The 13,905-nt window shown below is 41.7% G+C and overlaps 1 protein-coding gene across 1 annotated transcript; it reads right to left on the bottom strand.

Annotated features, from left to right (window-relative positions):
- Positions 1–1,443: 1,443 nt before the first annotated feature.
- LOC147880530 (uncharacterized) lies at positions 1,444–5,258 on the bottom strand. The gene is made up of 2 exons (XM_087371072.1): positions 2,336–5,258; positions 1,444–2,026 (listed from the first exon to the last, which is right to left on the bottom strand). The coding sequence occupies exons 1-2, from the start codon at positions 4,977–4,979 to the stop codon at positions 1,584–1,586; spliced, it is 3,087 nt and encodes a 1,028-aa protein (XP_087227198.1). The 5' UTR covers positions 4,980–5,258; the 3' UTR covers positions 1,444–1,583.
- Between the last annotated feature and the right edge of the window lie 8,647 nt (positions 5,259–13,905).

Genomic DNA, 13,905 nt, shown 5'->3' with positions numbered 1-13,905 from the left:
GACCAAAGGTCATCACACTTGAGGCAAAAACAACCCACTTAGTAATGAATGCTACTTTCTCTTGGTCCTCTTCCACCAAACAAACCTGGTTGTAAAACTGCTAAATCTGTCGAGGAATGAATACATCTCATGGCCGGTCACAACATCTATCATAGCATCCATGAATGGTAGGGGAAGCTTATCTATCTGTGGCAGTCGGATGATAATCAACACACACCTACACTTTGTTTTTTTTTGGGGGGGACAATAACAATGGGGGAAGCCCAAGAGGCACAAACAATTGGGCAAATAAATCTCCCATGATGCGGCTTGTCAAGTTGTTATTTGACCTTCTTGGCATAGTTGGGGTTCATATGGTACTGCTGCTCTTGGATAGACTTCGCATCATCCTTAAGCACAAAATGATGCTCATAGAATTGGGGGTCAATCCCCTTCACGTTTGTGTAGCTCCATGCAAAGACATCAATGTTAGACCTCAGAAGGTCCTTTAGGTTGAACTAAAATCTCAGTTTAAGTCGAGAGGTAACATAGATGGCCTTGGGTTCAAACTCTATTTCAATGTTGAGATCACTGAGGTCATCCTACTTGACACATTTCAAGTGCTGAAGCTCACGTTTGAAATTTCTATATGCTTCAATAAGCTCAGCAATTCCAGAGGAGTCATTTAGGTTAACATGATACTAGACACCAAAGTCATCTTTGTCATCTAGCCCAATGCTCAGGGGCATCGTTTCCTATGGAAATTAGTGCTTCTCCAAAATGGACACCACATCTACTTTAAATAGTGTGATGAGAGTCAAGTTGCTTCACACATTCTCCTCTTCCTCATCAACATCCATGCCATCAACCATATTCATGATTTCTACTAGTTGTGGCCAAACGTGCATATGAACAGGTCGCTTTGCAGCAAAGGATAGCTTAACATTCTTCTTACCCTTCCAGATGGTGATCCGGTCAGAGTGCTAGTCCTACTTAACACGTGGCTACTTGGGTAGTGTCTTCTCAATAGCATGGGGTAAGCACAGCTGATATCCTCCATATAGAGCACGTCAATTGCTATTACAGATGTGAGGTCCGCAACTATAATAGAGACACTATAGCGAAAGCCCATTGGTTGTACTCGTTGGTTAACCATTCTAACTGGAAATAGGGTCGGCTCCCAACTAGAGAATCCACAATTTAGAATCTTTTGTTTGTAAATGGAGAATCACCTCCCGAGGAGCTATTCCCCGACGAGAAGACAATGTATAGATTAGAGTTGAGAATCTTCTGAGAAGGTGGCCATTTTGATTACACTTCACAACATTGAGTTTGATTAAACACCATAATATTTGGCAATGCATATGATATTTTTGAAGATTATAACACATGTCAATTCCTAAAGAGCTTGCAGGTATCGAGGCGGGGGATTGTGAGGCACATGGCCGGTTTTCGAGTCTTGGGGAGATGAGAAGACACCCTATATCAAGATTTATCAGAATGTGTTGGGCACGTGGCCATTTTATCACAATGGAGAATGGCCTGCAAGGAAGCCATTCCCATATGAGCAAAGTCATCAGAAGTGAGAATCTTGTGGGAATGTGTTACTCCTTCGTGGATTTGGAGAGCTTAGCATTCTTGGTGAGGAAACTCACATCCATCACTCTTCCCAAATCATCACTCTTCTGTTTCATGGATTTGGAGAGGCTCCCATACTTCTTGAGTGAAGCTTGCCGGCTTCTTTCCGACAGTACCTCCACCACTTCCCTCATCGATGGACGTTGGCTAGGCATCGGACTCGTACACCTCAATGCCAGCTTCAACATCACTAGCATCTCCTGCTCGTTCGATTCGGCGATCTTCGAATTCGATAACATCGAGCTCAATTCTTCTTTCGATTGCAGCTTCCCCGTCACCCATCTCACGATATCCACGCCTGCTCCAAATTCTGCCTCTGTCGGCCGCTTGCCTGTTATCAATTCTAGCAGCACAACCCCGAAGCTGTACACATCGCTCTTCTCATTCACTTTGGAGGCGTACCCGAACTCTGCAAAAGAAAAAAATCGTCCTGTTTTAGTCCATCTGAGTAGGAAATCCGCTTGCCTCACAGCTACATCGAGCAACTCAATTGGCATCAGTAAGCTGCATCAAAGGCCAATTCGTAGCAGATTTGCTTGCCAGACGAAGCTACATCAAGCATCTCATTGCCTTCACTGAACTACAGCAAGGCAATCCGTCCTATTTTTTTGCAAAATTGCTTGCAAACACAAATTAATCAAGGAACTAGAAGTACATGGAGTCAAGCTTGCAAACGCAAATTAATCAAGGAACCAGAATGGCATGGAGTCAAGCTCACCTGGAGCAATGTAGCCCACCGAGCCAGCAACCCCCGTCATAGTATACCCTTTTTCACTGCAGTTGTCGAGAATCTTGGCCAGACCGAAATCAGAGATGCGAGCTTCATATTGAGCATCGAGCAAAATGTTGTTAGACTTGATGTCTCTGTGGACAATGGGAGGCACGCAGTCGTGGTGCAGATAGGCTAAACCTTGTGCTGCTCCCAAAGCAATCTGGAAACGGGTTCTCCAATCCAAGACATCAGCTTTCTTTCCATGCAGCAAGTCTCCCAAGCTCCCATTAGGCATGTACTCATACACAAGCAAACTCGTCCCCTTGTTGCTCGTGCAGCAGCACATCAGCTTCACAATGTTGCGATGCCTTATCGTGCCCAATGTCTCCATCTCTGCCTTGAACCCATAGTCATTGTACTCCCGGCCTTTGCGATTTACCCACAGCTTCTTCACTGCCACTGATTTACCACATTCCAGACGTGCATGATACACTTGCCCAGATCCCCCCTGCCCAATTATGTTATCTTCGTCCAGGCAGCTCAGAATCTGCCCTTCATCGAATGTCAGATTCTCAAACGGTGTTAACATCCAGTGCTCCTCTCTCAACAAACTTTCCTGTTGCATCCTATCATAGAAGCGATTCCTCCTGTAGAAGTAGCAGGTGACGGATACAGACACTGCTAAAAAGGCCAATATCGTGCCAGCAATCCAAGCCCCTTGCCCGGCGTTTCTTCTACTGCTGAACCCACAGCTTTGGACTGTTGGTAGCCCTGGAACACAAAGATCATAATTCCCCTCGAAGCTTTCCTTGTTAAAGGCACCCCCAAGAGAAAACGGCAAGCGTCCAGACAAATCATTGTTTGAGACATTAAACAGGCTAAGCTTGAATTGCAACCTAGCCAGCTGTGGAGGGATCTCACCAGACAGATGGTTATCTGAGAGATCCAGGGAAGTAAGGCTTGGCAACCCTCCAAAGGATGCAGGGATAGCCCCAGAAAGCTGATTTTGCGACAGATCCATAATCGTGAGGTTGGTCAAATTTCCTAACACATCTGGAATGGATCCTGACAGAGCATTGTCATGAAGATACAATGTTTGCAAAGAAGAGCATGATTGGAAAGACAGTGGGATGGATCCATTGAGACGGTTTTGAGATGCATCAAGCTTTTGCAGTGCAGAGAGCTGACCAATAGATTCTGGTAACGAACCAGTGAAAGCATTGCCATAAAACTCCAGCGTACCTAATTGAGTGGCCTTGCCCAGCTGGGAATCTACAATTCCTTCGAGCTGGTTACCATACAATTGAAGTATTGTCATCTGTGGCAAGCTCCACAACCCAGTTGGGACAGGGCCGGTGAGACTGTTATTACCCAATCGAACCCGGATGAGACTGATGCAATTTCCATAGGCTTCAGGGATGTTACCTGTGATGTTGTTTTGGAAGAAAATGAGTTTATACAACTGCCCACCATTGCAGAGATAGGGAGGTACAGGTCCATGAAGCGAATTGGTTGAAACATCGAAGATTCTCAGAGCCCCATCCCTCCCCAGAGTTTGAGGTATGATTCCGGTGAGGTTGTTCCTGAATAGCTGAAAAATTCGCAAACCTGTGAGGTTGCCTAAACCAGGGGGTATCTCTCCTGTCAGGCTATTGTTCCAGAGGTTCAAGACAGCCAGATTGCTGACCTTTCCCAACTCTTTTGGAATGGAATTATTGAACTGATTACAAGAAAGATCCAAATCCGTCAGCGAAGAAAGATTTCCGATTGTAGCAGGAATCGGTCCGCCAAACGAGTTGTAATAAAGTTCCAGCTTCTGAATCTTTGACCATTGGAAAACTTCTGGTGGAAGAGTCCCAGATAGATTATTGTACGATAGGTCCAGGTACTGAATGTTTTGGAGCTTCGTGAGCCAACTCGGAAAATCACCGACCAGGGTGCAGGCCGCACAGTAGAACCAAACTAGCTCTGTCAAATTGCCCAGCTCTTGCGGAAGATAGCCGGGGCTGTATAAGTTCCATGCGATTGAGAGATTCACCAAGCTCGTAAGGTTACCGAGATGCGGTGGAATGCTTCCGCTCAATTGGTTTGCCCAGAGATTCAAATACTGCAGGCCTAAAAGATCATTCCCTATGCTCTCAGGAATTGGGCCTGAGAATGAGTTGTTGCTAAGATCAAGGTGCGTCAAGCCACTCAAACGGGACCAGTCGGTTGGCAAAATCCCCCAGAAGTTATTGAAACTCAGATCCAAAAACGTGAGCTTGCTGCAGTTGAGGAGCCCCAGAGGAAAAGACTCGGCGAATTGGTTGTTTTGCAAGACAAGTTGGGCCAAATTCGGGAGCTGGCAGATTGCTGTGGAGAGGGGGCTTGACAGATTCCTAGCGGACAGATCCAGCTGAGTGACTGTGGAATTGGAGCAAGTTACGCCCTCCCACGAACAATAAGAAGGGGAATCGGGACGCCAATCGCTCAAGCCTACTCCGCCACTGGTCACCTGGCTCTTTGCTTTGAAGTTGAGCAAAATGTCCATCTCAGTGCTGCTCGCCATCGAGCTCCAAGCGAGGCACACAATCAACAGCAGGATGCCGAAGTTCTTCTGAGCTGCTGCGAGCGGGCGGCTGACCCATGGACGGTTGGAAATTCCTCTCATTTTGGCTCACCTGGGGCGACCCAAAAGGAGCTGAGGCACCAAGCTGTTTGAGCGGCTGCTGCTAGGCACCAGCTGAGGCAGAAATGCTGCAGCGTGCAACAAAATTACACCAGCTGAAGAGCAAATGGGTAAGGCAAGGGATCTCAAGCTTCATGTGTGTGCGAGCTGGCACGAAACGCCTCTACGTTTTCTGCGCAAGCCGTTAAGCTCAAATTGCGCTGGCAAAAGGGGAGCTTTGGGAACTGGGAGGCGAGGGATGCTAACAATGGAATTGAAGGAGCAGGAGCAGGGGCGGAGCAAGTGTGAATGGCATTTGCAAGAATTGAAGATAAGCTTAACATGGATTTTGTAATTTGCATTTCCCATGTGCCTCAAAGTTTTCCTATACTATAATGTGTCTATCGTGTTTAAATACTATTATCATAAAGTGCATCATTGGAGTGCTTCCGTGAACAAGCACACCTCTCCACCCCCCCTCTCACATATCCTATTCACATTTCACACCTTCTACTAGAAGGTGTCGTGAAGGACTACTCTTAGAAGGGCGCCTGACCACTCACTCAAAAATTTTGTGTCCCGCCCATGAAAGCTGCCCACTCAATAGCCAACTCCAACTCCTACATGATTGGCCCATTCCATCTCCTCCCACCGCTATACCAATCTCAGCAGCTCGATGACCGCCGGTTGGTGTCAACCACTCTATCCACCGGCCACCCTCCAATCTATTTCCTCCTCCATGGGTAGCCGAGCCGTGTGATCCCACCCTCTCAATTGGACGAGCTCACACCTCCGGCCCGCTCATTGTGCAAGAAAGAGAACAAGGAGTGGGTGGTATCCTTGTTGGCCCAATTAGAGAGCCGGGCCTAGACATCCTCTCCTTCAAAAGCAAAGATGTCCGCCATGGAAAGGCCGCCCATGGAGTGGGCGCTTGGAAAAATACTGGTGCTAGAAGCGCTCGTGTACTTGAACTTGTGCCAAATGTCCCACAAAGGTAACCCTCTTCCACTACACAAATCACAGGATCTTGAAATTAATGTGGAAGCCTTTCTATAAAAAGATGCATGGCTCCTATTTCTGTCTCTCCTCCTTGGTGGTCGGACGCTTATTGTAATACTCAGCCCCCTACTACACTCCATATCATGTCCCGCTACTCAGCTCCTAGCAAAATTCTATCACTTCTCCCTCAGGAATAGCTCTTCTACATTCCACCTAAGACACAATTAAACAAGATAAGTGGGGACGAGAGGGAGACGTGGCAGATGTAGGCCGAGCAAGAGAGGGGAAGCGATAGAAGGGAAGGGGCGAAGTGGGAAGAGGGAATTTGATGATCCTCGAGAAGCATCTGTATGCTTCTAGAGGCATCTGCATTAATCTCAAGTGGTGACATTAATCAATGCTTTTGTGGCTTACTTTAATTAACTACTACTACACATTTGGGTGGGTTAAGCGTGCGTTAATCATCCTAAACTTTGGGGAGGGTAGCCACTAATTATTACATTGCCCCCCAAAAGTTCACTAGGGAGACATATTCACAAAACCCATTTGAGCATATAAAACTCTTAGTTGAGATTGAAAATTTTCGACTAGAATTAAGTTTCCTTTAGTTCTAAAGGATAAAATTTACATATTTTAGTTGTAAATCCCACTAATTGTTGTAATCTTAGGCATTTTTATAATTCAATCCCAGTTAAATCTTAATACTACCTTTTATTTTAAAGGCACAATAAAACTTTTTCTCGAGCACACTGCCATGCCCATTTCCCGTAGCTCAAACATACCCACCCCTTAGTCAAATCCTTAAAAACTTAGGAAACTACCCCTACCTCAAATCCTAGTAGATTGCATTTTGGGAGTCATTCTCTATGGAGGTTATGAGGTTCTGTTGGGATGTCGCCAAGGTAGATGCTAAAAAATACCAATCATCCCTCGAAACGTTATTCCATAGTATAAAAAGCCACAACTTTATAACATGGCCTCGATTGCATTATAATATCTCTTCATTCATGAATGCCATTGCAAGGGATATGTAGCACTCCCACTATAATGCCTTACTCTACATCCAATGGTAGGAAGTGGGTGCCATATCATAAAATTGTTGTGGTAGGACCTCTCATTACAATGTGTCTCTCCCACTACACTATCCATCCCACATGTCACGCATCCACTTCGCATGCTGTTGCCACCCTTGATTGTTGAAAAGTGCCCTGGGTTGGCAACTCAAGGTAGTTACTATGCAAAAAACCATGTAACATGTGCAAGCAAGCACAAATTTAAAATACCCTATATTTACAATTGTCGTTTCTTTTTATATAATTCTTTGCCCCTCTTCCATTCAACAATTTTGATCTAAAAAGCCCCTTCTATCCATGCAAGTACTATAGTTAATATTAGATACGTATTTAAAAACCCTTTCTATCTACAAAATGGCCCAAAAGTCCCCCAATTAAAAAATCCCCTTCCATTAATGAACCTACTATCTCACATGTTGTGTAATAGTGATCACCCTAGGGTTGTCAATCCTGACTTGAAAATGGCTCACAACTTTGTCGCTCAACCTTCTTGGCTAGAATTACTTAACACATCTACATTAGACAATCATGGTTGCCATGTAACAAAGCAATGAAAAAACACCCTTACTTATCAGGACCCTCAACAACATGTGTGAATACTATTGTCAAAATCCGTCAGTTTTAAATGTCTTAATATATCAATCAACAACTCTTTCTAAAACTATGAGCTCACGTTTATATAATGTGGATGATTCATACTTATCTATCAACACCGCTTCTAGAACCTTGAGCTCACTTTTACAAACAATTATCAAGCTTAGAGAATATATTAGCAACCCCTTCTAGAACCTTGAGCTCACATTTGCACCACCATCTATGAAGTTGAAACAATTACAAGGCTTTGTGGCAATGCGGCTACACCCTTGTTGAGAGGGCTATGCTTGGATTTCCTTTGTTTTACCAAACCACCATAATTTATTTCCTAATCTTTTTTGCCTTTTGAGAACAAAAGACCTTTACATTTCCCTTTAGAATTTCTTCATGATATCATTATCTTTATGCTCTCTCTCTCTCTCTCTCTCTCTCTCTCTCTCTCTCTCTCTCTACTTGGCTATCAAAAAATTGAAAAGAATGTGGGAAATAGGAGCTACTGGGCATATGGTTCAACTTCTTTCGTGAACAAGCACACCTCTTCAACGTCTATCGCATACCCTATTGAAACACGCAACTCCTACACTTCTTACTCCATACCTGCCACACATGCACACTTTATCTTAGCTCAAACATATCAAATCCATTGATGCATCTAGTATCTAGACCCCTTAAAATCTAATAAAAGGACTCGTTCTCTATGAAGCTCCTATTGAGTGTCATCATGTATTCATCATAAAGTGGAGCCATCTCAAAGCTTCGTAGTTGTAAATAGACTATTTGTCACAACAACAAGCTTTTGGATGCAATAGTTCTACTACCAATAAGTTGCTCTAGCCATAATAAAGATCTCATGTGCATATCGTGCCAAGATGCTACTATCATTGTCCTCAACTAAGTCTATGGTCATGACTGCTTGCATCGGCATAATTCATAGGATTGGGGAATAGCTACTTATTTTCGACATGTATCATTTCTTGAAATCAACAATTGTAAGGCATCAAGGATTTTGCCTATTGCTAACATCTCTTCATTCATGCATGCGAATTGTAAGAGATGAATGAACCACATCAAGCCATGGATTACTCCCTAGTACAAGATCCGAGAACTTTTGAACATGGCCTCAATTGCATCGTAGTATCTCTACATTCATGACCTTTGATTATTCTTTAAGGATACACTGCACTTCTACTATATGCTTTATACTATATCCTATGGTTGGAAGTTTCATTAAACAAGTGTCTAATGGGTGCCACTTCATTAAATCATTGATGTAGGACTCTAACACCTTTTCATCTTGCCACATCATAGAGAAAATACAAAACACCTGTACCCCTCTTCTTTCCATGGTCCCTTAACAATGTGTATGAAACCTATTGTCAAACTCCATAGCTTGCATTTGTATAACTATCAATATAACAATGTATATGAGTATTGATATGAGGGTTGATATGACTATCAATATGTCCCCAAGTTAGCATTGATAAATCTACCAATAAAACAATTTCTAGAAATATTTTTGAGGTGCTTATTGACCTTGTGTGTTCATTTATGATGCTTATATCAATGGTTTTATTCACTATTTAATCCTTTAATAGGGAACATACTCGCTACAGTACCACACCATTTGTTTATTATCTTTGTCCTTTGGGACAAGGCCACCCTCCACCCTATCCTCCCTCTAAAAAATTCTCCATCTATCCCAAACTTCCCCTTGGAAGACAAGAGGTGGGCAACTAAAACTTGTGTTTGGACTCCTTTACACCAAAGAGAATAAGTATGTATCCATTTCTTGTTTTTCATTGAAAAATTTCCTCAACCTTCCTTCCTTATCTACCCTCTTCTTTCCCTTCTTCTCTTGTTTTTTTCTTTTCTTCTCTCCCATATCGGGTCCAGGTTTGCTTGGGTATAGCCATTTTTGGTGAGGTTCAAGGCATTTTTTACATATGTGTATCTTGCCAAACCCATAGCTTATCCATTGCTCAACGGAATTTGACAAAATTTGTCTTCAAGTTATATTAGACATTCCAATATTGAATATGAGACAAAAAAAATAGGGAATAAAGATTTGTAATGAGACTATTAAAGCATTACAAATGCTATGTTGCATATGAAGCATGCATCTTGAAGAGTATAGGATATAACAATGGATTTAAAAACAAAAAATATATATTCTACACCTACATGGTTGTAAACTACATGAAGGTCTCATCAACCAAAGGACACACCTAATTGAGAACCTTATATGTGGTTTAAAGGGCCTCCAATATTGTGCTAAAATCACGCACACCCATTCGAGGTCATGCTCCATAAATCTTTCATATTTTGTTGAAAACCAAAACCAATTGAAAAAATGGAAGCCAAACTAGTGGGACTAGTGTATGGCGGCCTTAAAACATTGATAGTTGGTGATATTGGTATCTAAACTCACCCTAGAATGGAAGAATTTGTAAATAAGAACTTTGTGCATGTGTACAGATCTTTTAATAAATCCAACACTATTTACAATTTTGTATAGGTTTTTTTTCCATGCAATTACTTGCTCTATGGCTTATGAGCATACCAAAGGTCATTGCATTTCATAATATACAGCATCAAACCTGACAGCTTGCCCTTTGGCATATTTGTATTTTGAAGCAATTTGGGCCACATTGCACCTACTTGAGGGCAAGCGGTATATCAAATTTTGCTGATGTGTATCGTTGGAGGAGGGAAAAGATGGCAGTCTAAAATTTTGCTATCCCCATGCACTTTTAATTTTTTTCTCCTCCCGCCTTGCAAATCTTAGAGCATTAACCACCTTGCAAAGTACATTCTCCTCCTGCCGCACTGCAACCTATCCTATGAAGAGTCAGCTTAATGTGACCTCGTTCTTTGGTTTAGCATTATCTTTTGATGACCATCCTGGTGGTTGGTTGAAATTGTTGTGTTTCCTAGTAGTTAAATTATTTAATTTAAATTTTGGGCTAGTTTGATCATGTACCAATCAATTTCCAAATTGGCCTAGCTTGGATGTAATGTGAGTGTCCTAAACCAAGATGGTGGTTGGAACATCATGCAATATATCTCAAGTCAAACAGGAGTTATGTGATTGTCCTAAACAACGTGGTTGAAACAAAATATATTTCATGAATAGAAATGATTGATGAACAGTTGAAATTATTGTGTTTTGTTATTTAGGTAAAATTATTTAGTCAATTTCCAAATTGGGTTGGCTTGGACTTATGTGATTATCTTAAACTAGCTCGATGATTGAAAACAATTTGTTTTGTAGTAGTGAAACTGCTTTGTTTTCTAGTAGCTTGCTTACTTTAATTAGCTTGATTAGACTTTTTTTTGCACGTGCATGTTCTTGAATCTCTCATGCTTGTGTGAAAAACATAGTGTTTGTTTCCCAAAAGGGAGAGCAAGGAGCGCAGGGAGGCAAGTTTCAAAAGGAGCTAGAAGGACCCAGAATTTTAGGCTGGCTAGAGTTTTAGGGAAAGCATAGGGCAACCTTAATTTTTTGCATGCACTTAGGCTAATTCAATATAGTCGTCATAACTTATCTTAACCTCATTGATTTGTGAAGGAGGGGAGGGATCTAATTAGTCTTTTGGCACAAAGATCATAGAAGGAAAGGTGAGACCACTGGCATTTGGGAGCTACTGAATTTCCATTAAAAGTTCTCTAGGGGGACATTTAACCTCATTGATTTGTGAAGAAAAGATTACTGGCTTAATCAAGAATGCATTAAATAATTGTCACTACCAGATGGTTCTATTTATGTACACAAATTTTTGTTAATGATAACTTGAGTCTTCTAGTTGGAAATAAGGAGAATTTAAGCAATTTCTTGTCTATCTTTGAGGAGTTTTATGTGGTCTCTGTTTCCAAAACCAATCAAGACAAAACCACTGTAGTTTGGTTGGGGTGGAATGCCTTACCTGAATGGTATAGTAGGTTTTCTTTCAGAGGTATGAGAGCTAATTAAATTATTAGATATTTAGGATGCCCTATTGGATTTGCTGTTAGTTTGAAAGATAAGTTTGAGTGGTGCATGTCCAAGATGTAGAGTAAGTTTTTTGCTTGGGAGAATTCAAAATAGGTGAAAGCCATGTAACATGTGTGAGAGGATAAATAAAACCAACTCTCAATATCTTATCAATTTCCTCTTTAACTTGTTTGGCATAGTTGGGATTAATTCTGTATCTGCCCTGTATCATTGGTACAGCATCTTGCTTGAGGTTGATTCTATGCTGATAGAACTTGGGGTCTACTCCCTTCATATCAATATAATGCCAAGCAAAGACATCCTTATACTCTGTCAATAAGCCGTTTAAAGCCATTTTGAAAGGTGGGGAAAGACCTATACTTACCAAAACTGTCTTGGGGTTGTGGGGGTCTCCAAGGTTCATTTCCTCCAAGTCATCTTGTCGGACTCTAGCACTCTTTTGGACATGTTTTTCAAAGTGAGCTTCAGCTTCTACGATGGCTTGTACAGCTGATTTCTGGCTATCCTCATGTAGTGTGTCATCTGGCTAGGCTTGCTTATCACTTTGGATGCTAATGCTGATAGGATCTGTTTCTAACTATTTTTCGAATGTGTTCTGCTCCACCATGGTCGCGAATGGCTCTGTTTGTTGATTTGAGCATGTATACTAATCAAGAATCTTGATTACATCAATTTCAAAGATGGGTAAAACCGTAGGATTTCTCCAAAGGAAAATTTATTCCTCATCCTCCTCAAATTCTGCTATCATATTAATGCCCTCTACTTGTAGTGGTTGAGCTTGTTTTGGGAAGCTTCTCCTTGAAGAGAGATTGATTTTGAACTTATTTTTGCCTTTCCTAATTGTAATTTTTTGTGATCCCCAGTCTTGTTTTACTTTAGCAGCTCTCAACCATGGTCTGCCCAATGACATGGAATATGCACAATCTCTTTCCTCCCATCTTGAGTACCACAAATGTAAATGTGAAGGAGAGTCCTATAATAGTGATTTCCTATCCTCGTAGCATTCCAAGACATTGTATCCTCCTTTGGTCCTTCCATTCTCACCTGAAATGGTGTTGGGGCAAGTTCATTGCAACAAAAGTTTTTAAAGAGATCCTCAGAGAGGATGTTCACTCGTGACCCTCCAACTAGTACCTCAGGGATCCTTTGCCTTTTATAATCCACATCTATGAGTGGGACTTGATAATCCTCATCTTCAATATTGGATGTGTAGATGTCGGGGGTTTCCTCTTCATCATCACTCTGAGGCTGATTTGTGGGTAGAGGATTGTCTATAACATGCAAATTCTGACATAATTGATGCTTAAAAGCTGGAACACGATTCAAAAGTTCATCCAATGTTATTTGCACTATGGACTCCAAAAGCTCTTGAAAGAAGAGTGTAGGATCATCCTGTTCTAGCTTGTCCTTCTACTGTATCTGACTTCTATTTTTGAACATGGTATTTGGAATATATGAAGCAAAAACATATGTTAGTTGAGGACTATGCACAGATGTTCAGAAATCTAAACAAGAGGTTGACAAACACTCAACAACCCATTGATGAGCAGTTGGGAGATTATTTTTGTAAAGGATTCAACAAAGAATTAAGGACATCAATAGCTAGCAGAGATCAGCTCAGAGGAGTAAATGATTTCGACAACATGCTTGATGCCGCACAAAGAGCAGAAAGAAGACTTGGCACTAAGTTAAGGTCCAAAAAATAAAAGAAGAAAAGACATTCCGACTCTGACACAAATTTTGAAACAGAAACAGATACTGATGCAGAGGAAGAGGAAAGTGATGCAATAGCAGATGACACATCAGATGAAGAGAGTGATGAGGAAGAGACCTCCAAGAAAAAGAAAAGACAATGCAAGGACAAAGACAAATCAAAAGGAAAGAAGAAAATAGATAAGCTCTCTAAGTTAGAGCAGATGATTAAGGAGCAATTGGAAACTTTGAAGACACCCCCACCTCCACCTAAAATTTCTTGTGCATTTTGTGGGAAGGACAATCATGAGAAACAAAGATGCTGGTACAATCCAAATTACAGGGGAAGAGTTCCTCCTCATGTACAAAACTCAAACAACCAAGCCCCACCTGTGGCAGAGCCAATTAGATTGTAGTAGCCAACTAAGGACAACAAAGATTCAACAATCCACAACAAAGAAGACCCAATCAGCAAAATTGGGGGAATCAACAAGGGCAAAACCAAAATCAACCATGCACATACTGTGGCATGGAAGGACACAGATAAGGTCCTTAATGTGAACTTTGGTGCAAGCACCGA

The sequence above is a fragment of the Dipteris shenzhenensis genome, chromosome 32 (genome assembly GCF_047967505.1).
Source record: "Dipteris shenzhenensis isolate YYH24624 ecotype China chromosome 32, Dip_SZ_1.0, whole genome shotgun sequence".
NCBI lineage: Eukaryota > Viridiplantae > Streptophyta > Polypodiopsida > Gleicheniales > Dipteridaceae > Dipteris > Dipteris shenzhenensis.
This window is presented reverse-complemented; position numbering and strand designations above follow the sequence as displayed.